This window comes from Megachile rotundata, chromosome 1, assembly GCF_050947335.1.
Source record: "Megachile rotundata isolate GNS110a chromosome 1, iyMegRotu1, whole genome shotgun sequence".
In the NCBI taxonomy this organism is placed as follows: domain Eukaryota; kingdom Metazoa; phylum Arthropoda; class Insecta; order Hymenoptera; family Megachilidae; genus Megachile; species Megachile rotundata.
The window spans coordinates 20,630,264-20,650,408 of NC_134983.1; the positions used below are offsets into that span (position 1 = coordinate 20,630,264).

At 37.1% G+C, this 20,145-nt stretch overlaps 1 protein-coding gene and 2 long non-coding RNA genes across 6 annotated transcripts in view; 1 reads left to right on the forward strand and 2 right to left on the reverse strand.

Moving 5' to 3' along the window:
* Positions 1 to 11,249, forward strand: part of PH4alphaEFB (prolyl 4-hydroxylase subunit alpha-1) — a 386,407-nt gene extending 375,158 nt beyond the window's left edge. For all 4 annotated transcript variants that reach the window (XM_076542175.1, XM_076542177.1, XM_076542183.1 and 1 more), the window contains 7 exons: positions 1,902 to 2,069; positions 6,797 to 6,969; positions 7,504 to 7,770; positions 8,263 to 8,487; positions 8,559 to 8,624; positions 9,443 to 9,608; positions 9,679 to 11,249. In XM_076542175.1, coding sequence (XP_076398290.1) covers positions 1,902 to 2,069; positions 6,797 to 6,969; positions 7,504 to 7,770; positions 8,263 to 8,487; positions 8,559 to 8,624; positions 9,443 to 9,608; positions 9,679 to 9,773 — 1,160 coding nt within the window. In that variant the 3' untranslated portion in view covers positions 9,774 to 11,249. The remainder of the gene's footprint in view (positions 1 to 1,901; positions 2,070 to 6,796; positions 6,970 to 7,503; positions 7,771 to 8,262; positions 8,488 to 8,558; positions 8,625 to 9,442; positions 9,609 to 9,678) is intronic.
* Positions 1 to 13,594, reverse strand: part of LOC143263971 (uncharacterized) — a 72,133-nt gene extending 58,539 nt beyond the window's left edge. The window contains exons 1-2 of the long non-coding RNA XR_013037257.1: positions 13,340 to 13,594; positions 11,562 to 13,266 (exon numbers count right to left, since the gene is read on the reverse strand). This is a non-coding gene — a long non-coding RNA (uncharacterized LOC143263971). The remainder of the gene's footprint in view (positions 1 to 11,561; positions 13,267 to 13,339) is intronic.
* A 3,008-nt stretch (positions 13,595 to 16,602) lies between these two features.
* On the reverse strand, positions 16,603 to 18,864 carry LOC143263972 (uncharacterized). Its single transcript, XR_013037258.1, has 2 exons — positions 18,581 to 18,864; positions 16,603 to 18,465 (listed from the first exon to the last, which is right to left on the reverse strand). It is a non-coding gene; the product is annotated as an uncharacterized LOC143263972 (long non-coding RNA).
* Between the last annotated feature and the right edge of the window lie 1,281 nt (positions 18,865 to 20,145).

A 20,145-nucleotide genomic window follows, 5' to 3' on the forward strand; every position in this document is an offset into this window, starting at 1 on the left:
AATTGATCAGTCTCGTTCCGAATCCCACATCTCTATTTCCAAGTGTACATAATGTTGTATAGTGTCTTGTATCCTGCTCTTCTCGATGATTCTTCAAAGCAGCACGATAGTTTCCAATGTGTCCGGTGAACTCGTTTGTGTATAAAATAGGTTGAAGAATTAACAATATAGGTAAGCTGCTGATTGAATTTATTCAGCAGTAGGTTCATAGTAGATTCAAAGTGACTTGCTTAAATGTTGAATGATTTCTGATATTTTTACACTTTGATATATGCAAAGTAAACAATCACGTGTACCACAAACGGTTTGAGTTCTAACTGTGCAATACTGCATAGTGCTTTGCAGTGATTTAAGAAAGTTCCGCAAGAAGTTTTTAATGCAATACCAAGCTTCACAATTTGTAACGGAAACGAATCGGATTGGCGAACATTCTCCGCTTATTACACAAACTTCTCGAAACATTTCAATTCGGAGTACTCGATCTTCGAATCCTCTTACGAGATTTAAAATTCAAGCATCTTTCCAACATCCGTTGCCACCGAATGAACCAACAGTGCATGTATTCTAGACACAGTCGTTACGTTAACTCTTCTTTTCCGCAACTTCATCGCGACTCTCGTAAAACTTCTTTTATTCCCTTCAAAAACTGTTCTTACGTAATAAAGTTGCGCGTCGAACGATTCCGCGGGTCGTTGAGCGCGAAGAAATATTACGTTGAAAGGGGGCCATCGCGTTTAACAATTATGAATTTAACAGAAAATTATTTTAGACCGTAAAATCCTTGCGGTTTACTCGGCGGAATTTCGAACGAGAAAGGTTTGAAAAGCGTATTTTTTCGACTCTTCAAATGGGAATGAATGCGTCCTGCGTCAAAGGGAGTGGTAAACGGCGAGGAAGAAAATAGGCAGAAATTAATTAACAGAGGCAGCTATTCGTATGGTGGAAAGAAAGAGTAAAGGAAAGGGAAGAGGAAGTTCTATGGTTTGACGCCGGTTGGAATATGTAACGAGGCATTGAGAAACCCTTAAAGTTTCGTTAAAAGTTTGCATCCTACCGGATCGTTCGATTCAACCGAGCCAGAAACTTGGAAAAACACGGAAGCTTTAGTTCGCTTCTTGTTTTTTTTAATTTTAACTTTCAAATTTTCAACGCGGCTCGCTCCATCTTCCGCTGTTATTGCGAATGCAATTATGATAATCGAGTCATGAATTATACAGGGTGGCTTCCAACTCGCGGGACAATCAAACGCTGCCAGCCATCGTCCCCGCTGGAATAAGTCGAAATCGGACCAACTTTTATCGCTTAATACTCCCATTTTTTTTATGGGAGTCATTCTATCAAAATTTCACTCTTCAGCATCGTATAATATAATACATTGGTTTAGTAACTTTAATTTATAAAATTAGCTCTTCATATCTGTATTTCACTTCATACTTTTAATGCTAACCGAAGTCTATGAGTTTCTTTTCACTGTTAAATATAATACTTGAAGAATGTTTTCATTTTTCATGATTTTTTTCTATTTGACGATTTTGGTCTTGTTACGTTTTTAAAGATTTCAGTCTTAGCTTTTTAAGCTCTTTTTAAGCTCTTCAACTGCTCTTTCATTGTACGGACTGTTACACAAGGTACACAATTTTAGACTGCTTTACAGTGATTTTGTGAGTAGGATGAAATTAATAACAAGCCCCTAATTAATGAACCCCTATCAATTAACCGTTAACCATAGCAAATTTCCACCGTTTTCTGTTTCTTGTAAACTTCTAAATTTCGTTGAAAATTTCTCGAGCGAAAATGAGGTAAATAACAGCCAATATGACTTAAATTATCAACACGGTATTTTCCAATAAAACTTTCAATTTTGTCTGAAATAAAATTTGTTCGAAACTTTGTTGTTACAGCCAGCGATTGTTTCGAACTGGGCCGGCAGTCTTATCATAACCGCGATTACTATCACACAGTCCTGTGGATGCAGGAAGCCATGGATCGCCTTCAGGAGGAACAAAACGCGACCACAACTCTGAAACCAGATATTCTAGAATATCTAGCCTTTTCGACGTACATGCAAGGTATGCGTTTCTGTGATAATAAAATTAACATTTAAATTCACGTCACAAGTATGAGAAGAAAAATTGATAAAAGTATTCGAACTAAATTTCTTTGGCTGAAGGTACACTCGGTGAATATCAAAATTGAAGTGCAAGGATTAATCTTGAAGTGCAAAGATTAATCTTGAAGTGCAAGATTTTGATTAATATCAAAATTGAAGTGCGCGCACAGCCACTAGGTTCGAAACTGGTGTAGTTATAAGTTTTGTATAAGGTGTCTCACAACTAGTGTGGTCTCTGAAATGGGGGTAGGTGACGTGAGTCTGAATAAGATTTCCCTTTGCAAAAATGGGATTTGAAGCCTCGTTTTTGAATTATTAAGGAAAAACACGGACCAATCAGAGCGCGGGGATGACGCATGCGCAGACGCGAGAACGGCAGCTTCGGATAACGCGTAGTTATCCAACACGTGGTAATCCAACGCGTAGTAATGCAACGTGTGGTAATGCAACGCGTGGTAATCCTACGCGTAGTAATCCAATGCGTAGTGATCCAACGCGTACTAATACAGAGTGTGGATATCCAACGCGTAGTAATCTAGCGCGTGCATATTCTACGCGTAGTAATCCAACGCGTAATAATGCAACGCGTGGTAATTCTAAGCGTAGGAATCTAATGCGTGGTAATCTAACGCGTAGTAATCCAGCATGTGGATATCCAACGCGTAGTAATGCAACGCGTGGTAATCCTACGCGTAGTAATCCAATGCGTAGTAATCCAACGCGTACTAATACAGAGTGTGGATATCCAACGCGTAGTAATCTAGCGCGTGCATATTCTACGCGTGGTAATCCAACGCGTAATAATGCAACGCGTGGTAATTCTAAGCGTAGGAATCTAATGCGTGGTAATCTAACGCGTAGTAATCCAGCATGTGGATATCCAACGCGTAGTAATGCAACGCGTGGTAATCCTACACGTAGTAATCCAATGCGTAGTGATACATCGCGTACTAATACAGAGTGTGGATATCCAACGCGTAGTAATCTAGCGCGTGCATATTCTACGCGTGGTAATCCAACGCGTAATAATGCAACGCGTGGTAATTCTAAGCGTAGGAATCTAATGCGTGGTAATCTAACGCGTAGTAATCCAGCATGTGGTTATCCAACGCGTAGTAATGCAAGGCGTGGTAATCCTACGCGTAGTAATCCAATGCGTAGCAATCCAACGCGTACTAATACAGAGCGTGGATATCCAACGCGTAGTAATCTAGCGCGTGCATATTCTACGCGTAGTAATCCAACGCGTAATAATGCAACGCGTGGTAATTCTAAGCGTAGGAATCTAATGCGTGGTAATCTAACGCGTAGTAATCCAGCATGTGGATATCCAACGCGTAGTAATGCAACGCGTGGTAATCCTACGCATAGTAATCCAATGCGTAGTAATCCAATGCGTACTAATACAGAGTGTGGATATCCAACACGTAGTAATCTAGCGTGTGCATATTCTACGCGTAGTAATCCAACGCGTAATAATGCAACGCGTAGGAATTTAATGCGTGGTAATCTAACGCGTAGTAATTCAGTATGTGGATATCCAACGCGTAGTAATGCAACGCGTGGTAATCTAACGCGTAATAATCCAGCATGTGGATATCCAACGCGTGGATATTCGACGCGTAGTAGTCCAACGCGTAATAATCCTCGCGCTCTGATTGGTCCGTGTTTTTCCTTAATAATTCGAAAACGAAGCTTCAAATCACATTTTTGCAAAGGGAAATCTTATTCAGAATCACGTCACCTATCTTCAGGGACCTATAGTTGTGAGACACCCTGTATATTACAATATATTTACAAAGAAGGCAGCAAATTTTTCGTAAATAGAATATTGCGTTAAATGAGGTTTTAATGAGACATTGAAGAAACAAGTGTAATCTAACATACGCGTAATGAGATACGAGTGATATATTTAACATACGATTATACGTTTAATCGGTACACCATCGCATATCAAATTGCCGCACACATCGTCGTTAACATTTAAACGATATATTAAATATTCAATCATGTGCATTAATTCGATGCTCGATACACGTAATATGTCACGACACATCGATTATCTGTACGTGCTATCAAAATTAGCATTCGAATATCATAATTAAATTGAACAGAAAATTTCTACGTGCAAACAAGTTTGTAGGGTAAAAACTATACAAAGGGGATTAAGACAAAGACTCGTTGGCGAGACAAGGGAAATAGAAGGTCGTTTGTTTTAATCTTATTTATTCGTTTTACTTGTCCCTCTAGCTGTCTCGCAATTATACAGTTTTGCCAGAGTGATTTAGAACAGGAGTTTACGAGAATAATCTGGTTGGCTAGCGTTCGTTGGACAAATTAAAATAACAATTGCGCGCGGTTTTCAGTTGTCCCGTGGGCGACGGATTTGCTAGCAGAAAACTGAGAGCAAAATAAAAAAAAAAGAAAATAATCCACGGACCCGTAAAAAGTCGCGAAACCGTTATAAATTAGAAACTAAATTACTCACGCGTCCGTGATGTTACTCCGAGGTTACCGAGTTTTACGGACTATTCACGATTTTGTTCCTTCTTTTTCCCTCGGCGGTGTTTTTTCGTTTTTGAAACTCGATTACGCACGAGATAGCGGCTAAAATAACGGACATATAATATTGTTTCGAACAAAGGTAAATAATTCACTGTGGAACTCCATTTGAAGCGATTAAACAGAAAACTAGGAATAATCATTTACAGCACGGTTTTACGCATACCGTCAAAGCTTGAAAATACATTTTACGTCGATGTTTTTTTATTTCCGACAGAACGTTTTATAATCGCGTCGTTGAGGAGAAATTGCTCGGAGCGATTTCCTTTTACGGTAATCTGTGTTATTGAAAAACGTTTGAAACTGTGATACCGTGGTCGACAATGCAGAGATGCGATAATAAAAATTTACTTTTAATATTTAAACGAGGCAGCTTTGCTACATCTGTGGGCTGGTAATTACTTGTTCGCTATGAACTTTGAGGAAGACTTTGGTTAAAATTTTCATATTCAGATATTAAATTATAAATCCTTCAGAGGTTAAAACTCATAAAATATACAAGCACCATGTGGATTTATAACCGTGTTGTATGATTGAAATTAAAATTGTATCTCACTGAGTTGGATGACCTGGAGATATATTAACAGGGTATATTCTGATGTATTTTGAGTAGGTAGGGTTATTTAGCTTATTGACATTGAGTTTCAAGGTTATTAAAATCGATGTATGTGTTCTTTTCTAAAAATGGCTACGCCGAATACATTTTTGCGAATATCTTCGAAATTAAAGTAGAACGATAGTTACATGTAGAGAGAGAAATTATTCAGAATAATGTCCTTGATAACATATTTCAAGGTCATAAAGATCGGAGAAGTATGAAGACTTTTATAAATAATTACCATGTCGAAAATATTTTTGCAAATATCTTCGAAATTAAAGCCGAACGATAATTACATGTAGAGAGAGAAGTTGTTCAGAATAATGTCCTTGACAACATATTTCAAGGTCATAAAGATCGGAGAAGTGTGAAGACTTTTATAAATAATTACCATGTAGAAAACAATTTTGCAAATATCTCCGAAATTAAAGTCGAACGATAGTTACATATAGAGAAAGAAGTTGTTCAGAATAATGTCCTTGACAACATATTTCAAGGTCATAATGATCGGAGAAGTATGAAGACTTTTATAAATAATTAACATGTAGAAAACAATTTTGCGAATATCTCCAAAATTAAAGCCGAACGATAGTTACATGTAGAGAGAGATGTTGTTCAGAATAATGTCCTTGAAAACATATTTCAAGGTCATACAAATCAGTGAAGTACAAAATTTTTTATAAATAATTATCACATCGAAAACATTTTTGCAAATATCTCCGAAATTAAAGCAGAACGATAGTTACATATATAGACAAAAATTGTTCAGAATAATGTCCTTGACAACATATTCCAAGATCATAAAAATCAGCGAAGTATATATCCCTCTATAAATAATTACATTAAAAATATTTTTGAACGAAGCCTAAATTGTCCCCTTTTCCCAAACTTGCCTTTAGTATAATTACCTAATGAAAGAATTAGTTGAAAATTAAATGAGACTTAATTATCGAGCAATCGCGCTAAAACGGTAAGATCAGAAGAAAGAACCGAAAGGAAAGAAAAGTTTCGATAATAGTGTGAATCAAGTGCCGTCAGCGTCAGTAAGTATTCCCATTGTAAGAAGTTCGGTTAGAAGGTGGAAATAGATTTAATGTCCGTGAAATCAATTTCAAACAAGCCCGCGGGAAAAGGTATTCGAAAGAACTCGAAGGGAATTTAATTGCCATCAAATTTGTCGTCGTCGGACGTGGAAGTTGGCCGGTCGGTTAGTTTGTTTAAAGCTTCATTAAAAGTTAGTCGAATGCAGTACGACTCTTTCTCTTTCTCTCCTGCACATTCTTTCTCCTTTCGAGCTTTCCCTTTCGGGCTCTGTTCGACCCTCGAAGATCGACGAAACGCTGACGCGCAATCGTTGGCAGAAATCGTCGAACAGAGCACAGAAGTAGCGGTTCGTTAATAATAGGAAATTTAGCGTTTCGCTCGTTCGAGGAGATTTAATATCGAGCCGTGTAAATAGCGGCACGTAGCCTTCTTGCTGCGCTGGAAACTCGATTTACTAATGAAATTTATTCTATTGTACGCAGGGAACGTGGCGCGGGCTTTAAGCATGACGAACGAGCTTTTGGAGCTTGTACCGACTCACGAGCGAGCCTTAGGCAACCGTGCTTATTACCAGAAGGAAATTCAGAGCAAGGCGAATCAGTCGAAGAAGAAGCGCGGCGAGGACGGCCAAGACGACACAGCCGTGCCTGCTCAAGTAAGATAGATCATCGCGATCTATTATGCAAATAGTAATAATCCTAATTATTTCCTTCAACAATCGGTTTGCTTTGTGGCTTTCTCATTATCTCCGGTTAAATTAACGACAAACTCAGGTCTCGATACAAACGACCTTGCGAATCGCTTTCCAATTCTATCCAAATAAGAATTATCGTCAACTCTTTGGGGTTGAAATCCTCTGTTAGTTTTCCATGCATGATGGAACGCTTTAACCCATCTCCAAACAAAGTTACTCCTACTGAGTTTAATAAAACTGCTTAGTTTATGTAATTCGTTTCCTGTGACTTCCTTCACATCGTGTTCCTCAAAGAGTTAACATTCAGCGTTCACTTTACTTCAAAGTCTGTACACAAGTCTATATGACTTTGCAGAACTTTTATACGTCACAAAATAATAAAAGAATCACTATAACAATTGAACAGAAATTCCTTTAACGAATCGTTAATTTATTAAAGTATGAAGAAGTAGAAGATATTAATTTTCCAAGTAATTGTCTTCGTCCATTTTCCAGCACTTTACGGTCACCGAGGAGAAAGTAAAAACCTGGGAAGAAATGACAGAAAGAGAACGGTACGAGATGCTGTGTCGCGGTGAAGTTTCAATTCCCCCGGAAATACAGAAGAACCTGAAGTGTCGATACGTCGATCGAGGAATTCCGTTTTTAAAGATTGCACCGTTCAAAGAAGAGGAAGCGTATCTGGATCCGAGGATTGTCATTTATCATAACGTGATATACGACGAAGAAATCGAAACGATCAAAAGAATGGCGCAACCCAGGGTAATAAATTGTATTTGCGCGAAGAATACGATCATTCTTTCTTCCGTTAAAGTACTATGACACTGTCGGAATCTATAGGTTCTCTGTTTCAAAGTGAATTCTTGTTCGATAAACTGCGTATTCTTATTCCATTTTATTTCTGTCGCTTATTTAGTTATATCAGATAAGAAAGAAATAGATGAAAACTTGATTAAATGGATCAAAGATTACTTTAAAACCTACTCGAGTGTATTTTGATTGCGTTCTATCTTATTAAGATTCTTTCTAACTTTTTGATTTTGTATTTCTTAGAGTATGCATAGTTTAAACATTAGTGCTTACTGTTGCAACAGATACTAGCCATCGAATTAGGACCACATAAGAAAATTTCACTTTTATAACCATAACATTGTATCATATGTAAGCTTGTCTCAAGTCATGCAAAACCTAATTATATAGCCAGAGGCTGTACTTCTCCCTTTCTCTGTACATGAAGCATAAATCTGATTGCAGTTCAAACGTGCCACGGTGCAGAATTACAAAACTGGTGCCTTAGAGATAGCGAACTATAGAATTAGTAAGAGTGCATGGCTGCAAGAACACGAGCATAAACACGTGGCAGCGGTGAGCAAACGCGTGGAACACATGACGAGTTTGAACGTGGAAACTGCGGAAGAATTGCAAGTGGTGAACTACGGTATCGGTGGTCATTATGAACCACATTTCGATTTCGCAAGGGTAAGTTAACAGTAATATGTTTCAATTACGAGACTAATTAACAGGAACTATAATTCGTTTTTTGTTTTTAGAAAGAGGAAACGAACGCGTTCAAGAGTCTGGGTACCGGAAATCGTATTGCTACTGTTCTTTATTATGTAAGCACCAGCTTAAATTATCTGCAGATATCCTTAAATTGTTCAAGAGAAATCTGGAAGCGATACCGTGTTCTAGTTTTATGATTCTAAAAGGTTAAGATAGTTTAAATATTTGTGAGAGACACATACAGATATAATTTAAAACGTGTTCTATTCAATTCTGTACTGTATGGGTCTGATCTTGAGGCTTTATCTACATTTCAAAATAGCTGTTGTGTAAATAAATGCACATGGTATCATGCTCAAGGCATTCTCTATAGACCAACATCCTCTGTTTGTAAAGTTTGAAAGAGCTTATTAATCCAAATAATATAACCTAGGGTATCCTCAACATCCCCTGTTTGTAAAGTTTAAAAGAACATACTAATTCAAATAATATAACCTAGAGTATTCTCAACATCCCCTGTTTGTATAGTTTGAAAGAACATACTAATCCAAATAATATAACCTAGAGTATCCTCAACATCCCCTGTTTGTAAAGTTTGAAAGAACATACTAATCCAAATAATATAACCTAGGGTATCCTCAGCATCCCCTGTTTGTGAAGTTTGAAAGAACATACTAATCCAAATAATATAACCTAGGGTATCCTCAACATCCCCTGTTTGTGAAGTTTGAAAGAACTTATTAATCCAAATAATATAACCTAGAGTCTAACAATAGAACCTAGAGTCTGATGTACTCTCTGAGTACTCTCTGAATACCTCTGAGTACATCAGAGAGTGATCAGACTCATCCTCTCTAATACATCACTCTCTAACTACCGTCTGAGGTACCATTTCTAAAACACCTATTAAACAATAAAAATATATTTGTAGATGAGCGACGTGGAACAAGGCGGCGGTACCGTGTTCACAGCCATTAACATCTCCCTGTGGCCCAGGAAAGGCAGCGCAGCATTTTGGTTCAACCTGAAACCCAACGGCGAGGGAGATCTCAGAACCAGACACGCGGCCTGTCCAGTGCTAACCGGTTCCAAATGGGGTACTTAAACGCTCACGCGACTCGACAAATAAAAACATTCCCTCTGATAAACGTTCGACTTTGATTTCAGTGGCGAACAAATGGCTCCACGAGAGAGGTCAGGAGTTCCTCAGGCCCTGCACCCTCGAGAACCAAACTTCGGACGAGGCTGATGTCAGGCACTGAATCTCTCGGCAACCGGATCGACGTTAGTGAAAGATAAACACGAATGGGATTTATCGACCTTTGTTCACGATGTACGGCTAACGTGAAAAGTGTTGTTTTAACGTTGAACGACGAAGGGGAACATTGTTTGATTCGTCGTAAAGGAAACAGAGAAATTGCGACACGATTGTAGTAAACGCGTGGAACGATATAACTGAACTGGTGTAATTTTTGTACAGAGGTCGGCGGGAAAACCGGGGAAAACCTACCAGCATTTAGCGAACATTATAAACACCATTCGATTAAACTTCCAAAGTTTTGTCGGTTCTGTACTGATTACAACAAGGATTAACGCTTTGATGGCCGGTATTACCTGATCACGGTTTTAACTTTCATTAGTTTTTATCCGTGAAACTGCACCGCAAATGGCCCATTTGTGCCGGATATTTTCACACGTTACTTGGAAGGTTAATCAAGTTAAAAAGTTAGGAAAGGTTTGATTAAAAGTTTAACTAAGGTTTGATTAATTTAACGTTCAATGGCGTTGAGAATCTGTTACCTAACGAGATAAATCTGATTAGCAATTTTTGCTTTCACCACGGTAAATTTGGACGATGACTTATGAACTAATTTTAGTTCATAAACGAGTAATTTTATAGAGTTGTATTCTTGATTTTAACGTTCAGTTATTTCCGTTTTTTATCTTTAAATACTAATCTTACAAATTGATGTTTGCAACAACGAAACTGTGACATAGGTTTCCATTGGTATTTCCTTTTTCCAAATCACGTCAAAGGTCATCAAAGTGTTAAGATTAAACGTTTAATTTCAATCCTCTTCCGAGGTCATTTGTCGCATCATTTCATTGTGCATTATCCTTAGGTATAGAATTTTTACAAAAACACACGGCATTTATCTAATAGTATATATGTATTAGAAATTAAAGCAATAACGAGTTGCACGTTTTAGGCCAGTCAGTTCGTCTCGAAGTCAGGATTGTGATTGCGTACGAAATGATAATTATGTAGAATATGATCTGTAGCTAATTTTTGTGGCCTTAGTAATTGTTGGAAACATTTGAAGACACGATACATTCCTTTACGACATATATAATAGTTCAACCTAATTTGGAAAAGTTCTAATTTCTTTCGTTTGCCTTGCAAATATATTTTCGAGGTAAATTCTGTTCTACGTAATTATCTACAAAACACGTACCCCTCGCAAGAACCTCAACATTTCAATCTCATGAATTCACTCGGTAAACGCGGAGATAAAAGAAAATGGAATCGAACATTCCTGTGTTCATCAAAGAGTATTCTATTATAATTAAATCTTTAACTGTATCGTTCCTTATTCTACGACACGTTTCCCCGTCAGCGGGGTATATCTTGTAAATAGTAGTGATGTAATAATCGAGAAGCGTTTCATTAGAGATCCAACATCTTGTATACGAATCGCTTGTAAAAATGAAAGAAAATAAACGAGAACAGAATGATAGAGATCGACTTTATCGACGGACGAACACGTCTGCGTCGTAATTACCGATTTTAGAACGTGATGGAAATCTCGGACGATCAATGTGTATTGTCAATATTTCGATATTTTCACGACTAATATATATTTCGAGATTACCAAGGTTAATATATATTGTCAATAAATATTGAGAGCTGTGAAATATTGACAACGCATGTTAATCGCCTGAGGTCTCCATAAAATGTTATACGTGAGCTTAGACATCCGACATTTTCGGATGAAATATCGTTGGAATAATTAAAGTAGAAAATACTCGAGTAATCGTATAATACGTACCTTAGATACTGCCACCGTTCATCTCGAATCATAATCCTCGTGTGTGTGAGTGTGCAATAGCTAGCAACAGCCTCTTCGATTCTTTGTCGATCAATAGTTTCCACGAATCGTTCAATTTTATGCACGAAATTAGATAAAATGCACGAGAAACACTTTTGTACGTGTTCGTACGTAAACTCGTAAACTCTAGTAAAGTCGAGTAGCGAACGCGAAAGACGCGTGGGTTTAATAAAATCACTTACAACCACTATATTTGTAAAATTCTTACTTAAACACAGTAATTTTCGCGAATTTTACACTTTTTCGGAGCACAAAATTTCGCGCGTCGTTCACTACGCGGTGTCACTTGAAACTGAAGCGTCAAAGATGGCTACGCAAAATGGCGGATCAGCGACGCGTTCTGATTGGTTCGTGCGTTACCAACAGTAGCTTCTAACCAATCACATTGATCTGTCATAAATATTGGCGGTAACTCGTGCGACGTTTGGAGTGATTCGGTGTCCGAACAGTTTTTTCTCTGTTGCGTTTAAAAGTGAACAATTAACTGTGTTAAACTATCTCTGAGTGAAGTTAATTAACTTTAAAAACTCCACGCGTCTTCGGCAGTGCTATACTCGAAGATTATCAGTGAATTTTGCATGAATAGAGGATCAATAGGATTCATGAGATCGTTGCAGATTTACTACCGTGCTAAACTCATCACCGGTAAGCGATTCCTTTATTCGTAACGATTGGCACGAAAAAATTCAATTTCGGCGCGAAATATATACGCCGTACGATGTACATAACTCGTATAAGCGTCTGAACGACCATATCGCTCGTATTAATTATCGAGTTTCGAATAAATAAAACATTTAATCAATCTACGTTTCGACTGAGAAAGCGTTAAACGCTCATTGTTACGATTCATTGTTATCGTATTGTTAAGTCGAACGAGCTGAACCGGCTCGCTTCACAGTGATTGTCACGAATCGATTATTCGCGAAATCACTATTTCCTACGTAACCTGTAATCTGTCAGTTCATTTATCACGATCATTACTTTATTCTATTGATAAGCTATAAGATAATGTCACGCAATAAACATTTACAAATCTCGATTGGGTACTTAATTATTAACCTATGACTATACAGATTCTTTAAGCCTTTATGTTGAGGGAGGGAAGTTATTTCTAGGTTAGTATGAGATAAATTTATTTTATTGATTGATTGATTGATTATTGTGGACGTCGACTACTATGGTCATTAGCCCGAATTTATTTTACTGAGTGAACATTGTGTTAGATTAAGACTGGATTATCTATTCAGCTGATTTAGTATTAACTTAGGTGAGGTTAGTTCTAGCTACATTAAGGTCGATTAGGTTCAATTATGGTAGGATTACGCGAGATCTTGTATTAAGTTATGCTTAGTTTGAGATAGACAGCATTAATAGATTAGGTTATATCAGCTTCAGTTGACTTAGGTCAGTAATGATTTCCCAACCACGTTCATATTTTGTTCTAAAAGTAGAAAACAAATAATCTCTCGGACCAATCAATACTTAATTGTCCAATCAGCAAAGAAAGAACAGGATCTTGTTATTTCTGCCAGTTAACCGGAACTCGTCAGCCGGAAAATCTTGACCCTTCTCGTTCGTAGCGTTCTCGAATTTACGCGAACTTCGACATTTCCCATCCGGGTTGGACGATCGTGCGTGATTGTCCCTGAAATTGATTTCGCTAGAGGAAATGACAAGATAAATAGGGTATTTAATCGGTAATCGCAGTAGATTCTGACCTGAGCCTCTTGTAGGTGTAAAGGTATCTTAATGCATGCATAGATCGCAATTTCCCATCGAAATGGCGTTACGTAGACGCATCTCCGTCTCTTTCTCTCCCGTTGGACGCCCACGGTACTCTGGATCGATCCGTATCCGCCCATTTCCCTTGCTTGTATGCTCTATCTATATCAGTCTCCGGCAATCTACAATCTACGGGGTATCATCCAACTGCTGACACAGCCGAGCACGTCGTTAGTCTATTATATTGCTTTTTTCATTCCGCGAATTCTCTACTGACACATCTTTCAATCTTCACAACTTTTACAATTTGCATATTTTTTATTTTTATTTTACCAAATTTACTAATTTATTTGATTTATTTAATTTATTTGAAAGTTTTAAAGTTTTCATGTTTAGGAATTTATAAACTGTTAAATCCACAAAGATTCAGGTTATTTAATTATTTTAGTGCTGGTATTAAAAGACACGTATTCAGGATATTTTTATGATATTTGAAACTTTACGAAATTTGAAACTTGAGTTAAATACACTGGTTGATTTCGATCAGCTTAAAATATCAGTGGTAATATTATGAGTGAAGGTATATTACATTTCTATGTCCACTATACCGGTTTACTTTTATGAAGAATATCCCTCGTATAATACACCCAGTATACCATATTTCAGCGTGACATTTTTTACTATCATATATTCGCTGCATCACAGGTGTCATAAGAGAGATAATACGTGGAAATATACTTGGTCACATTATTAAAAAAAAGCAGACTATGTAGTAAATTCAGTAGCAGCGTGTACGTTATCATATAAAAACTGAACTTATTGCTATTTATTTTCTGCAATTGATTACATAAACAAAATTTATTTAGAATGTTGACCCAGACATATTTCAAGCTTACGTTATAATTACATCATTTTTTGCAAATATCCGAAATTAAAGCCGAACAGCCTTTACAGGGAAAGTTGCAAAGTCCTTCAACATACTTCAAGGTCAATGTAATCGGTGACTCGTGTACGCTTTTATAAATAATTACCGCGTTGAAAATATTTTTGAGAACCTCCGAAATTAAAGGCGAGCTATCATTGCACGTGTAAGGGTTGCTTAGAATAACATCCTCGACAATGTATTTCAAAGTGAATAAAATCGGTGAGGCGTGCCCTTTTAGAACTTTTAAAAGGAATTTTAGGTGGCTAATTTTTCTGGAAATCGATATCACTTCGAGTGCACCCTGTATATTTACCCTCCCACGCGATCCTTTATCTCGGTGGCGTTCGTTGCTTTATCAGAGCAGATTTCACGATTCTTATGATTTCGTTTCTTCTTGCTTCCATTCACGCTTTTTATCCTCCTTTTCATCAGAGCGCGAACTAGCGGCTACGAGGATTTCAATCAGTGCTCCTTCTGATGAATCTGCCAGGAAAATGGGGAAAATTGTGATAAAAGAAGGCGTTCGGTTGGAAGATTTGAAGGGAACGTATTTTAGAATGTAACTGGAAATTGCCCAAGTCTTAAGTAACATCTTTTATACCTTATTTCTAAAGCTTTACTCAAAAACTTTCGAACAATTCCTTAAACAAATAAGATTGGCACAGAAGGAAACTGAGATGCAACATTATTAACCCCTTGCCGTGCCATTTATTTATGAGGTGCGTCAATCAAGACTAACCATTCAGGAATATAACATTAAAACGAACGAAAAAAATTAAAATGTTCTAAGTATTTTATATTCAGGGATTCTTGACAACGCAAATTATAGTTGGATCTAAAATTCAAGTTGAAGAGTATTCAAAATTTGAGTAACATTAATCACATTTGAGTTGTGAGTGCGTCACGAGTGAGACTCGTCAAAGCACGGGAAGAGGTTAACGTTACTCAGCTAATTATATAACATTCATGCAGTATCAGCAGAGATCAAATTTATAAAAAACCGGTTGATGTTACGAAACATTTATCATCAGCTGTACTCCATTTAACGCAATTATTTATGCTTACATAACATACGCGTACAGAAATAAAATGTGGATGTATTCATAAAATTGCAGAGAATAAAACTGTCGTCTGCATGAAATATAAATACATTTATATATCGACTTCTTTTCCTGCGAAATGTATTTTAACTTTCATACAGAAAAACCTGTACTCGCTCTTGAAACCGTAATAACGTTCCAGGTATTGTACAGGATCATGAAACTATTTTCCAATTTTTACGTAGACTCAGGGATTTCAATTGAAAATACGAAGCTTTTCGAAACGAAAATACCGGGACATAACTCTGGAGGTTTTAAAAAAACTTCTGTTACCGTGTCTCCTTTTTCTCATTTAATTTTAAAGTTCACCTTTTCTCGTCGCGTTTCTCCAGCTACGGCGTTCCTCTGTGCCTTTCTTCATAAACTTTCCCTACCCGCTTTTTCCGTCTCTTTTATATATCACTTTTTCGATATTTTTATTTTTTCTCCCTCGATGCAGTTCGTCCTGTTTGCCCGGGGATTAAACTTTCTGCTCGTCCTTCGTGTTTGAACACTCGTTCTACTTACCTCTGATTCGAGTTTCCAGTTCTACGGAAGTCTCGATAAAAATTCCGATACGAGAGACGCCTTTATACAAGAATTTATGACGCTGCATCTCTCTTTATGGAAAAGAGACAAGTTGGAGGAGTTCAAATTGACGGTTCTCGATCATTCTATTAATGTACTTTATATGTATACACAATACTGAAAAGAAGTCACAAACACTAAATATTAAATTTTTTAATCGCAAAAGATTGAAACTCCTCCAACGTCAGAATTTTAAAGTTAATAAAAAATATCGGTTCAGTTATAATCGTATTCAGAGCAGAATCGTTTTATGGTAATTTCATAGTGAAGATTTAATGCCAGTTATTTAGTCATGCATAGAGTTCGACCAAGTAAACACAGATGGGAGAGAACACGTTGCAAATGGGATTACACTCTACAAAGTTCCCTATTAAATTTTTAACCATCCGCTTGCGATTCCGGCGTAACTTTCCATAATGCAATTATAGAAACCAAGTTTCGCGTCGCTATGGGGCTACATCGATTCGACCAACCGCGTTCTTCGCAACTTCTTCTCATTAATTCAAATTTATTGGCAAAAAATGTCCTTCCCTCTCGACCTACTGACCTTTACTCCTTCGTGTTTTCATAAAAACTAATCCATTATCGTTCGAATTACAGGGCTTTCATACTTCAGAATTGTGGGGAACGTTTTTGGAACATGTGGCAATTGAAACATAGTCAGAAATGTGGAGCAAAATTTTAAATATAAAGTTTTTTACAAAATTTCAAACGTGGAATTTATATTATATTCATATTATAAAATATTATATTTACATTGTATCGTATTATATTTGTGTTACATTGAATATATAGAATATATTTAATTTATAAGCAGAAGTTCTAGTATGAAATTTCATGGACGATATCCTAAATGTAGACTTCTGCACCTAAGATCTGACGGTACAATTCCACCAATTGCAGACTCCTAACTATAGAATTCGACACATAACAAATTTCTAAATGTAGCAATCTATGTATAGCAGAATCTCACATGTGGAATTCCACATCCAAACAAATTCCACGTGTGAAATTTGGAAGACGTAGAAGCTACAGAAGAAAGAAGAGAAAGCTAAATGTAGAACTTCACATATAGCTAAATCCTAAAGGTAGAATTCCGTAGTAAATTGAGTAGTAAAATTCCAAATGTGGAATTCCATGTGTAGCAATATTCCAAATGTAGAATTCCACGCATAGCAAAGTCTGAAATATGGAATTTCACGCGTAGCAAAATCCTAAGAGTGGAGTTCCGTGCGTAGCAATATTCCAAGTGTGGAATTCCACGCATAGCAAAGTCTGAAATATGGAATTCCATGCGTAGCAAAATCCTAAGAGTGGAATTCCACGCATAGCAAACTCTCCAATATGGAATTCCACGCGTAGCAAAATCCTGAGAGTGAAATTCCACGCATAGCAAAGTCTCCAATATGGAATTCCACGCGTAGCAAAATCCTAAGAATGGAGTTCCGTGCGTAGCAGTATTCCAAGTGTGGAATTCTACACATAGCAAAGTCTGAAATATGGAATTCCACACGTAGCAAAATCCTAAGAGTGGAATTCCACGCATAGCAAAGTCTCCAATAGGAAATTCCACGCGTAGCAAAATCCTAAGAGTGGAATTCCACGCATAGCAAAGTCTCCAATATGGAATTCCACGCGTAGCAAAATCCTAAGAGTGGAGTTCCGTGCGTTGCAAAATCCTAAGAATGGAATTCCGTGCGTACCGATATTTCGAATGTAGAATTCCACGCATAGCAAAGTCTGGAATATGAAATTCCACGCGTAGCAAAATCCTAAGAGTGGAATTCCATGCGTACCAATATTCCAAATGTAGAATTCTACACATAGCAAAGTCTCCAATATGGAATTCCACGCGTAGCAAAATCCTAAAGATGGAATTCCACGCACGACAAAATCACAAGCGTAAAATTTCACACGCAACAATCTCCTAAACACAGAATCCCATACCCCAAATCCCAAAAGTAAAACTCTGCGTGCAACTCCCAAACTCTCATTTCACTCCAATATACAAAAAGCATCCAAATATAAAATTAACCAAAACAATTATAGCACGAAAATATTAAATTGCACAAACAGCGAAATCCCAAACGTCGAAAATTTGAAATGCGGTGTATTTGGGGGATTTCCTGCGAACGTTTGATGGAATTACGTTTGCAACGTTGTTGTATCGCACGAGTTCCCGTGAACGCCCACGAAGCCGTATTAATACATTTTCCATAAAGCTGTTTCCACTTCTGCTGTTCCCTTGTTAACCGATATCAGAGAATAATGCACGGATCGTTTGCATCTGTTCCCTGCCAGTCTGTCCATTAACCTGAAATATCAGCTGGCTGCTGATATTTCGGCGAGAGTGCAACGCGATCATCGTGCACGATGCACTCCGAGAGCCTTTAGGAGCCATTATCGCGAATGCACTCGCCTCGGTGGATGGCTCGAGTGGCTGACACGACGAACGTTTGGCCTGCGTTTACCAGATAACCAGAGATCGTTGCCTTTCGATCGTGTCCGTCCATTCTGCCTCAACTTTGACCTATCGAAATAGAAACGGGATCAAGTTCAGCACGAAATTCAATCGATTCGAGGCGTTGCCCAAATTTCGCCTCTATTAACGCGAAGGGCTATTTGGAAAATTAATTGGTTCGCACGGTTCAACGAGAATTTCCTGAAGGAATCGTTCACTGAGCGTGTCTATTGAGATCAGTTTTTGGGAGTCTCTATGGGGATTCACTGGATGAAACTGCTGTGGGACTTCTTTGTGTACGCAATTTGTTTGGGATCTTCCTATGTGTTGTATTCCGTAGGGATCAGGGTTATTATATTAAATAATCTTCGATTCCAAGCGGAATTTAGGCTAATTTTTATTAATGCGTACAGTAAGACTGACTGATATCTTGTCGTGCAGACAAGAGTTCGCTTTGACTGACTGACTGACAATAACTCTAGTTTTAGAAAAATGAAGGAATATATATATATTTTGAAGAGTGGTGGAGGGAGTTGGAATTTGTAAGGACGGGGTTCAAAAATTACGCATAGGACAAGGTTGAGGATGATGTAGGGCTGATTGTTGACAGTGTGAATCGCAGTTAAGGATGAGGTCATCGGAGATATTGAATAGTTGGGTAGGATATTTATATTAGTTTAGGTTGGCATACAACAGTGTATAATTGTAGGATATTGTTTAGTTGGTTGCTTGTGGAATTGTACGTTTTGCATTTTGATCTATGTGGAGGTCTACGTAGGATCTATTTGTGGAGTTCTACATCTAGAATTTTGTTTTGCATTTTACTTTTGTTTTGCTCAGAAATCCACATGTAGGATCTGGCTATTTGAGTTCTGCTAATATACATTTTTACCAATAGTGTATATCTCTATTTTCTTTCTCTATTTACATATACGTATGTCTCTATTTACAATTGAATAATGTACTACATTAAAAAGTTCTATATTTTATAATGTATATCTCTATTTTCTTTCTCTATTTACGTATACGTGTATCTCTATTAACAATTGAATAATGTACTACATTAAAAAGTTCTATATTTTATAATGTATATCTCTATTTTCTTTCTCTATTTACGTATACGTGTATCTCTATTTACAATTGAATAATGTACTACATTAAAAAGTTCTATATTTTATAATGTATATCTCTATTTTCTTTCTCTATTTACATATACGTATATCTCTGTTTACAATTGAATAATGTACTACATTAAAAAGTTCTATATTTTATAATGTATATCTCTATTTTCTTTCTCTATTTACATATACGTATGTCTCTATTTACAATTGAATAATGTACTACATTAAAAAGTTCTATATTTTTAAACATAACCACAAAGTTTTAAACTACTGACAATTATATGCATTGCCATAAATGCCAACCAATAGGAGTGTGCAATGGATATATTTTGAGAAATAAATGATTGTTATATACTTGAAACGAGTAGTTCCTATTCTCCCCACACAATGTAGAAAAGTGATATTTAGACCGACGTTGAAAGTAATTAAGAACCTTTCACCAGCAGTGGTCGTCAAACTCGTATTCGAAATAAATTTCACCACATTTCGCAAGCAACTTCGTCAAGATCTATTTGGATACGTAGTCAACGACGCACGACTTCTGCGATTGCGTAATATGAAACAAGAAGCCCTTACCTCATTCTCTTACAAAATCTAGGGATACGTCGATACCGAATTTTCAAATTCG